The 10,555-nt window shown below is 41.7% G+C and overlaps 3 protein-coding genes across 13 annotated transcripts in view; all 3 read right to left on the bottom strand.

Moving 5' to 3' along the window:
• LOC308408488 (protocadherin gamma-C5-like) overlaps positions 1–10,555 on the bottom strand; it is a gene marked incomplete at its 5' end in the record, with an annotated part of 274,775 nt that overhangs the window by 95,638 nt on the left and 168,582 nt on the right. The gene's annotated exons all lie outside the window — the stretch shown is intronic.
• LOC308408501 (protocadherin gamma-A2-like) lies at positions 33–5,869 on the bottom strand (the record flags this gene model as incomplete). Its single annotated transcript, XM_080900814.1, has 2 exons — positions 4,519–5,869; positions 33–1,237 (listed from the first exon to the last, which is right to left on the bottom strand). Exons 1-2 carry the CDS (start codon positions 5,708–5,710, stop codon positions 33–35), a joined length of 2,397 nt encoding a protein of 798 aa, XP_080756940.1. The 5' UTR covers positions 5,711–5,869.
• LOC308408324 (protocadherin gamma-A2-like) lies at positions 6,945–8,913 on the bottom strand (the record flags this gene model as incomplete). The annotated part of the gene is made up of 1 exon (XM_080900523.1): positions 6,945–8,913. Exon 1 carries the CDS (start codon positions 8,880–8,882, stop codon positions 6,945–6,947), a length of 1,938 nt encoding a protein of 645 aa, XP_080756649.1. The 5' UTR covers positions 8,883–8,913.

Raw genomic sequence — 10,555 nt, 5'->3', positions numbered from 1 at the left:
TATCACCGCATGAAAGCCGTTCACAACAGCAGTTAACTGACCTCAAGAGGAGAGTCTGGTTCATCCAGGATGCTCTTTTCACTCTGTCTCCGCTGCATCGTTCCTGTAGAACTGGGGTCCATTATCAGCACGTTCTGACTACCAGCTCTGCCGAACTTACAGTCACTCTTTCTGGAGTCAGTCGTCCTGCACACCTCGTAATTGTACACATGTGGAAGAGTCCCTGTCCCCAAAGTGTCTGAGTAACGTGGTGGATAATATGGAATGACAGGCAGGTTGGAGTGATACAGGATGCGAGACTGTCTCCACCTGTAGATTTTGACTGATATAATAACCACTAAACACGTGATGAAGAGGAAGGAAACTACAGCCAGAGCCAAGACTAAGTAAAAAGTCAGGTTGTCATTGTACTCCTTGTCGTGTGTCAACTCAGTGAACTCCGACAGCACTTCAGGGAAGCTGTCCGCCACCGCCACGTTAACAACGACTGTAGCTGAACGAGAGGGCTGCCCGTTGTCCTCCACTATGACAGTCAGTCTTTGTTTGACAGCATCTTTATCAGTGACTTGGCGGATAGTTCTGATTTCTCCATTCTGTAAGCCCACTTCAAACAGCGCCCTGTCTGTGGCTTTCTGCAGTTTATATGAGAGCCAGGCATTCTGTCCAGAGTCCACATCAACAGCCACCACTTTCGTCACCAGATAGCCCACATCTGCTGAACGAGGCACCATTTCAGCCACCAGAGAGCCACCAGTCTGGACTGGGTACAGAACCTGAGGAGGGTTGTCGTTCTGGTCCTGGATCATTATTTTCACAGTCACGTTGCTGCTGAGTGGAGGAGAACCTCCATCCTGCGCTTTTACGCGGAAGTGGAAATCTTTGATCTGCTCGTAGTCAAAAGAGCGCACTGCATGGATGACTCCACTATCAGCACTAACGGACACATACGAGGAGACTGGCACTCCGTTAACGGAGGAGTCCTCAAGTATGTAAGAAACACGGGCGTTCTGGTTCCAGTCAGCGTCTGTGGCTTTGACTGTGAATATAGAGAGACCTGGTGTGTTGTTTTCTACAATGTAGGCCTCATATGAGCTCCTCTCAAAGACAGGTGCGTTATCATTAACGTCTGAGATTTGTAAGGTGAGAGTGACACTGCTGGAGAGGGAGGGCACTCCCTCATCAGAGCAGGTCACAGTGATGTTATATTCGGATGCTCTCTCTCTGTCTAAATCACTGTCTGTTATAATGCTGTAGAAGCTATTTGATGTACTCTCAATATTAAAAGGTACATTGTCATTTAGGAAACATTTAACTACTCCATTATCGTCTGAATCAGCATCATGCACGTTCATAACTGCAACAACGGTTTTTAAGGTGGAATCTTCTGGAACCGATTGAGTAGTCGACATTAAATCTATTATTGGGCTATTATCATTTACATCAGTAATATCAAAAATAATTTTACACGAGTCACTGAGTCCACCCTGATCTTTGGCTTTAATATTGAGCTGATAATGTTTCGATGTTTCATAATCTACATTTCCGATCAACCGCACTTCCCCGCTTGTCTCATGTATTTCAAATAAATCAAAAATTCCATCAATGTTATTTGATATCGAATATGTTACGAAACCATTTGTTCCTTCATCTTTATCGGTGGCTGTAACAGTAATCAGTTGGGTTCCTCTTGGAGAATTTTCCATTAAACTACTTTTGTACGTTGACTGTGTGAAAACAGGTGCGTTGTCATTGACATCTAATACAGTTACATGAATTTGCACTGTCCCCGAGAGCTGAGGTTCACCTCCGTCGACGGCTGTTAGTGTAAGAGTCAGCTGCTCCTCTTTCTCTCGATCAAGAGGTTTTTCCAAAACCATCTCTACTTCTTTCCCCCCATCAGTGTTGTCGTTGAGTTTCAAAGCAAAATTATCTGTTGGGTTAAGGGAGTAGCTTTTAAGCCCATTTATTCCAACGTCAGAATCCAGTGCTTTCTCTAATATAAATTTTGACCCCTTTACAGCCGACTCGCTTATTTCAAATACCATATCTTTCATTTTGAATATAGGGGCGTTGTCGTTTATATCTGTTATTTCTACAGTAACACGGTAGAACTCGATAGGATTTGCCAAAATCATTTGAAAGTGTAAAGCACAGGGAGTCGTTTGTTTGCATAAAGCCTCCCTGTCGATTCTCTCCTTGATAAGAAGCACCCCCCTTTCTTTATTCAGCTCAATGTATTCAGCGCTGTTTCCAACATGCAAGCGAGCTTTTCCCGTTTTCAACCGTTTTAGGTCCAAACCTAAATCTTGTGCTATCTTACCGACTAACGAGCCTTTTGACATTTCTTCTGGAACAGAATAGCTTACCTGCCCGAACACATAACAGAGAGAGAGCAATGAGAAAAACAGTATCACTTGCCATTTCATTGTTTCGGTCCAACGGCTTTGTAATATCATGACGAATCAAAGCAATCGAGAAAAAGAGCTAAATTCCACACACAGCTGGAGTAAAAATGAAAAAGCCACACAATAAAGGTCGATCAAAAAAACCGACTGCTAAAATGTCCGTGTAGGCTATATTATTCTCGGAAACCTGAAATGTCTACTGTGTCGACAATACTTCCTCCGATCTAAATTATCTGGGAGGTGCTGCTGTAATCAGCAGCAAAACTACCACAGACTAGCCAACAGCGTCTCTAGGAGTACAAAACATGACACTACACTACACTGATTTATGACAAGAAAATCAGTGCAAGGTTAAACAAATATTTGAGGTTTGAAAAACAAGCAAACAGACAAAAAATAGTACTGCTAAACCCAACTCGTCGAAGACAATTAAAAAAAAATACTGAAATTGTTTAAAAAAGAAAAACAGAAGGGAAAACGCAGTGACTACGTTTAAATTTTAAAAACAAATAAAAAACCCTCTGGTCTTCAAGCTATTTGTTTTTTTTAGATGTCGGATAGTAGTCAGAACGGCACCACCACGACCAAAAAAGAGAAATAAAAGAAAAAAGAAAGAGAGAAAAAAAAAATCAAAAACATAAACACTTAAAATAAGTACATATATAAGTACATACTAGTGCGCCATTGTTCCCTAGGGAAGGAAATCATAAAGAAATGAAATAAATTCTGCATGTTTGGGGTTCAGGCAGAAAGGTTCTTATTTCCGCTGTCTGTGGTGCTGAAAATGATCACTACGACAGTATTGAACGTTGATGCGCAAATTTTAACTATCATTTTATATTATTTTAATTTTAATTGTAAAGCTTAAAAAACACATTTTTATGTTATTTTATTTTATTTTTTACAACAGAAGGACTAACCTCAAGAGGAGAGTCTGGTTCATCCAGGATGCTCTTTTCACTCTGTATCCGCTGCATCGTTCCTGTAGAACTGGGGTCCATTATCAGCACGTTCTGACTACCAGCTCTGCCGAACTTACAGTCACTCTTTCTGGAGTCGGTCGTCCTGCACACCTCGTAATTGTACACATGGGGCAGAGTCCCTGTCCCCAAAGTGTCTGAGTAACGTGGTGGATAATATGGAATGACAGGCAGGTTGGAGTGATACAGGATGCGAGACTGTCTCCACCTGTAGATTTTGACTGATATAATAACCACTAAACACGTGATGAAGAGGAAGGAAACTACAGCCAGAGCCAAAACTAAGTAAAAAGTCAGGTTGTCATTGTACTCCTTGTCGTGCGTCAACTCAGTGAACTCCGACAGCACTTCAGGGAAGCTGTCCGCCACCGCCACGTTAACAATGACTGTAGCAGAACGAGAGGGCTGCCCGTTGTCCTCCACTATAACAGTCAGTCTTTGTTTGACAGCATCTTTATCAGTGACTTGGCGGATAGTTCTGATTTCTCCATTCTGTAAGCCCACTTCAAACAGCGCCCTGTCTGTGGCTTTCTGCAGTTTATAGGAGAGCCAGGCGTTCTGTCCAGAGTCCACATCAACAGCCACCACTTTAGTCACCAGATAGCCCACATCTGCTGAACGAGGCACCATTTCAGCCACCAGAGAGCCACCAGTCTGGACTGGGTACAGAACCTGAGGGGGGTTGTCATTCTGGTCCTGGATCATTATTTTCACAGTCACATTGCTGCTGAGTGGAGGAGATCCTCCATCCTGCGCTTTTACGCGGAAGTGGAAATCTTTGATCTGCTCGTAGTCAAAAGAGCGCACTGCATGGATGACTCCACTATCTGCACTAACGGACACATATGAGGAGACTGGCACTCCGTTAACGGAGGAGTCCTCCAGTATGTAAGAAACACGGGCGTTTTGGTTCCAGTCAGCGTCTGTGGCTTTGACTGTGAATATAGAGAGACCTGGCGTATTGTTTTCTACAATGTAGGCCTCATATGAGCTCCTCTCAAAGACAGGTGCGTTGTCATTAACGTCTGAGACCTGTAAGGTGAGAGTGACGCTGCTGGAGAGGGAGGGCACTCCCTCATCAGAGCAGGTCACAGTTATGTTATACTCAGAGGCTCTCTCTCTGTCTAAATCACTGTCTGTTACTAAGGTATAGAAATTATTTGAAGATGCTCTTAATTCGAAAGGTACGTTATCACTCATAAAACACTGCACTTTTCCGTTTTCCCCCGAGTCCTTGTCTTCAATGTTTATCATCGTAACTACTGTGTTGGGATTAGCATCCTCTGATATCACAGCTGACTTCGACATTATGTTGATTTCAGGTTTGTTGTCGTTTACATCTTGCACATCGACAATTAATTTGCACGAATCCGTGAGTCCACCCTCATCACTAGCAAGTAAATTTATTTGATAGTTTCTTGACTTTTCATAGTCAATTATTCCAATTAATACAACATTCCCGTTTTCCTCATTAATCTCAAATATTCTGGTGTCATCATCTGCTGCATTTGTGATTGAATATGTTACTTTACTATTCGAACCTTGATCTGCGTCTGACGCTGTAACAGTAGCAACAACTGTTCCTTTAAGTGAATTCTCAGTGACTGTAGCTTTGTATGTTTGCTGTGTAAAAACCGGAGCATTATCATTAGCGTCTAAAACTGTAATGAGAATCTGCATTGTTCCTGACATCTGTGGCTCCCCTCCATCTACAGCTGTTAACACGAGGGATATCTGCTCTTGTTTCTCTCTGTCCAAAGGTTTCTGTAGTACCATCTCAACATTTTTATTTCCATCAGAGTTGCTGTGCAGTTTGAGAGCAAAATTGTCACTTGGTTTTAACTCATATGACTGAACACTATTCATTTCAACATCCAGATCCACAGCCCTTTCCAGAACAAATTTTGCCCCGATGAGCGCCGTTTCGCTAATTTTGAAAATGGTTTTAGTTTTTTTAAAAGTAGGTGCATTGTCATTGATATCTGTGATCTGCACTGTAACCGTATAAAATTCCATCGGATTCTCCAAAATGATCTGAAAATGTAGAGCACACGGCGTCGTCTGTTTGCACAGCGCCTCTCTGTCGATCCTTTCTTTAACGAGGAGGACTCCTCTTTCTCTGTTCAGCTCGACGTACTGATCGGTGTCTCGAGCATAAATCCGAGCTTTACCTGAAGTCAACCGTTTGATTTGTAAACCCAAGTCTTGTGCTATATTACCAACTAACGATCCTTTAGTCATTTCCTCTGGTATTGTATAGCTCACTTGTCCGAGCACCGAGCCGACGGCGAGAAGAGAGATAAACAGGAGTACTTGCCTTGCCATTGTTTTATGCGATTTTGCCAATGGATGTTCACTGTGATAATATCCTACAAATCACGCTTTAAACGTCAAACTTCAATTTCGCACGTTTATCATCCACACATGAGAAAATGTACTAAAACGGTCGATGTCCTTTGCATCCAAATACTGTGTATATCTCGAGGCCGTCCTTTGTCGTTCTGTTCTTTCTTCGCTATACCGACGTTACGAGGGAGTTGCTGTTATAACCATACTCGGCTGTTGACAATTTAGTCAACAGCGGCCCTAAGAGTTCACCTTAGAAAACTGCAGACAGCCAACATGAAGGTTTTTTCTTTTTAAAATAAGTCACAAAAATACCAAGTCAAATGGTAATATTTATACTGAAAACGCACACGGAAATCCATTACCAAATAATACGGATCATATTCACGCCTCTGGAAGGTTGGTTTAGAGACATTTTTAAAGTAACTTTAACCTTGGGCTGCTCAGTCTCTCTCTCTCTCTCACACACACACACACACACACACACACACACACACACACACACACACACACACACACACACACACACATTATATATATATATATATATATATATATATATATATATATATATATATATATGTAAAAAATTAAAACTATGAAGATTTGAGAGCATTGAATGAAACACCTGGTAGGCTAAAGCGGTTATAATGTTCAGAAAACATTTGTTCAGTCCTGAATCACATTGAAACAAAACTCAGGACACAATGGGGAAACACTAACGGGGTAAATAGATGGCGATGGACTTAAGTTGCTGTCCAGCGTTCTGAAATGGACAACGCCAGATTTGTGGCGCTTGCCTCTACGTCAGTGAGGCAGGCACCACGAAAGAAATCCTGTCAGATGAGGGGCATTTATTTGCAACAATTAAAACAAAATCTATAAAATGAGTGGACATGAAATATTGATCTCCTCAACAAAAAAGCTAGATTGAATCACAATAAGAGATTACTGACAATTCCCAAAGTAACGGAACATATACATGTACAGAGAAGTGAGTACTGAACTGGAAAACACCTACACGAAATATGCAAAGTCAACATGTAATAAACATGAGGTCGGTATTTGTCATTCCTAAAATGTAAAATATGAAACGAAAAAAATTCCAAATATTAATAAATAACAGTTTGTTTAAGTGGAAATATAAGCCACTGGAAATACAAATTTGAGATCATATGGACGATAACGTTATTTTAATTGTATTATATATGATCTATAAGGCTTGAAGGCAATCTGATATTTGTATGATGATGTAGAAAACATTTAAGGGCAGTCTAACCTCAAGAGGAGAGTCTGATTCATCCAAGATGCTCTTTTCACTCTGTATCCGCTGCATCGTTCCTGTAGAACTGGGGTCCATTATCAGCACGTTCTGACTACCAGCTCTGCCGAACTTACAGTCACTCTTTCTGGAGTCAGTCGTCCTGCACACCTCGTAATTGTACACATGTGGAAGAGTCCCTGTCCCCAAAGTGTCTGAGTAACGTGGTGGATAATATGGAATGACAGGCAGGTTGGAGTGATACAGGATGCGAGACTGTCTCCACCTGTAGATTTTGACTGATATAATAACCACTAAACACGTGATGAAGAGGAAGGAAACTACAGCCAGAGCCAAGACTAAGTAAAAAGTCAGGTTGTCATTGTACTCCTTGTCGTGGGTCAACTCAGTGAACTCCGACAGCACTTCAGGGAAGCTGTCCGCTACTGCCACGTTAACAACCACTGTAGCTGAACGGGAAGGCTGTCCGTTGTCCTCCACTATAACAGTCAGTCTTTGCTTGACAGCATCTTTATCAGTGACTTGGCGGATAGTTCTGATTTCTCCATTCTGTAAGCCCACTTCAAACAGCGCCCTGTCTGTGGCTTTCTGCAGTTTATAGGAGAGCCAGGCATTCTGTCCAGAGTCCACATCAACAGCCACCACTTTCGTCACCAGATAGCCCACATCTGCTGAACGAGGCACCATTTCAGCCACCAGAGAGCCACCAGTCTGGACTGGGTACAGAACCTGAGGGGGGTTGTCGTTCTGGTCTTGGATCATTATTTTCACAGTCACGTTGCTGCTGAGTGGAGGAGAGCCTCCATCCTGCGCTTTCACGCGGAAGTGGAAATCTTTGATCTGCTCGTAGTCAAAAGAGCGCACTGCATGGATGACTCCACTATCAGCACTAACGGACACATATGAAGAGACTGGCACTCCGTTAACGGATGAGTCCTCCAGTATGTAAGAAACACGGGCGTTCTGGTTCCAGTCAGCGTCTGTGGCTTTGACTGTAAATATAGAGAGGCCCGGCGTGTTGTTTTCTACAATGTAGGCCTCATATGAGCTTCTCTCAAAGACAGGTGCGTTATCATTAACGTCTGAGATCTGTAAGGTGAGAGTGACGCTGCTGGAGAGGGAGGGCACTCCCTCATCAGAGCAGGTCACAGTGATGTTATACTCAGAGGCTCTCTCTCTGTCTAAATCACTGTCTGTTACTAAGGTATAGAAGTGATTTGTTGATGATTTCAAAATGAAAGGTACACTATCACTAACTGAACATTGAACATTCCCTCTTTCTCCAGTGTCCCTGTCTTCAACGTTTATCATTGTAACAACTGTATTGAGTTTAGCATCCTCTGAAATCACAGTCGACTTAGACATTATGTTGATTTCAGGTTTGTTGTCATTTAAATCCAGAACATCAACAATCAGTTTACAGGAATCTGTTAGTCCTCCAACATCACTAGCACGTAAACTTAACTGAAAACCTCGTGAATCCTCGAAGTCAGTATTCCCAATTAAAGTCACTTCGCCGTTCTCCTTGTTTATGTTAAAGACTTTCCTGACGTCATCCACTTTGTTTGTGATTGAATATGTTATTTTACTGTTCGAACCTTGGTCTGCGTCTGACGCTGTAACAGTAGCAACAACTGTTCCTTTAGGTGAATTCTCAGTGACTGTAGCTTTGTAAGTTTGCTGTGTAAAAACCGGCGCATTATCATTAACGTCTAAAACTGTAATGACAATCTGCATTGTTCCTGACATCTGTGGCTCTCCTCCATCTATAGCTGTTAGCACGAGGGATATCTGCTCTTGTTTCTCTCTGTCTAAAGGTTTCTGCAGTACCATCTCAACATTTTTATTTCCATCAGCATTATTATGCATTTTAAGAACGAAATTGTCAGTTGGTTTTATTTCGTACCTTTGAAGATCATTGGTGCCAACATCAAGATCCACAGCCCTTTCCAGAACAAATTTTGCACCAATTACCGCAGACTCACTAATTTTAAATTCAATATCAGCTTCTTCAAAGGTTGGTGCATTATCATTGATATCTGTGATCTGCACTGTAACCGTATAAAATTCCATCGGATTCTCCAAAATGATCTGAAAATGTAGAGCACACGGTGTAGTCCGTCTGCACAGCGCCTCTCTGTCGATCCTTTTTTTAACGAGGAGGACTCCTCTTTCTCTGTTCAGCTCGACGTACTGGTCGCTGTCTCGGGTATAAATTCGAGCTTTACCTGATATTAAACGATTGATTTGTAAACCCAAATCCTGTGCTATATTACCAACTAACGATCCTTTAGTCATTTCCTCCGGTATTGTATAGCTGACTTGTCCAGTTACCGAGCCAAAGGAAAGGAGAGCAAAACACAACAGCGCAGGCCCTTTCATTGTCCTACCCTAGTATTTTATCAACGATGCTCCACAACGCGAACATGCATCCAGCTGAGTGAAAGGAGTTCCAAAGTCAGACGTCAGTCTTGTAGCTTTATAGTCCTCTGTACATCGAATAGTCTTAAATCGTCATATTTTTAATCTGAAATTCTGCGGATCGAGAATGCCTGGTCGTTCTCGTAATACCCCGTCCTCGTTATGCGGGCGTATATGGGAGGTACTCAGCTGCTATAACCCTGCTCCCATCCGTCAAAACTCTGGTCAACAGCGGCCCTAAGAGTTCATAACAGAAAACTGCACAACAGCTCCCTAAATTACACTGTTCAAAAGACTTGCTGTTAGCGAAGTGTAACAAGTAAGACTTTAAGTAAATAATACAAGAAAGGAAGCGAGAGAGCGAGAGAGTGAGGGAGAGAGAGAAAGAAAGAGAGAGACAGAGACAGAGAGAGCTGGAGAGAAACAACACAATCCACGTTGTAATCGCCGATTGCACACTACAACACAGTTTACGGTTCAAATGTATTTCTATTTTGTTCTTTTTTTCTCCTTTATAATCAAAAAATCAGTCAAAGCACCCTGTCAATTACTGCAAGAAGTACATTTTCACAAAAAACTACAACAAGAATAAACGTACGTTAAAATGTATAAGTAACTCACTAAAATATAATTGGGCATGGGAAGGACAAAAGAAAGTTTAATAATATCGCTGTTCGTGGTGCTAAAATGATGACGTGCCAATCGATGGGAATGATTTATAAAATGATTTACCGTGCATTCGTGAGGAGATAATGAATGTGCAAAATCAGGCAAAACTAATTCTGTTCTTTGGGGAAACCGTACTATCTATTAAGACATTGAAGTGATTACTTAAAAAAAGTGAGGTGATGATTCAGCCTGTTGTCACGGAAGAGCAAGAAATCGGTGCATAAAACATTGTTGCCGATGAAGGGACTAATGAAATTTCTCAGTCAGAAGTTTTTAAAGAGATAATGTAACAATATTTTATATGGAAATCGTAACAGCTGCATTAGAAAAACTCTTTCAGGGAAAACCAGATTGCCCACTGAAAATGTGCTCAATGTTTAATGCACTGAATTAATAAATAAATAGGCAATGTACCTTTGCAGTTATCTTAAACCATCAATGATTGAAAATGT

This window comes from Rhamphochromis sp. 'chilingali', assembly GCF_963969265.1.
Source record: "Rhamphochromis sp. 'chilingali' genome assembly, chromosome: 13".
In the NCBI taxonomy this organism is placed as follows: domain Eukaryota; kingdom Metazoa; phylum Chordata; class Actinopteri; order Cichliformes; family Cichlidae; genus Rhamphochromis; species Rhamphochromis sp. 'chilingali'.
Note: the sequence above shows the minus strand (reverse complement) of the source record. Positions and strands in the feature narration are given on the sequence as shown.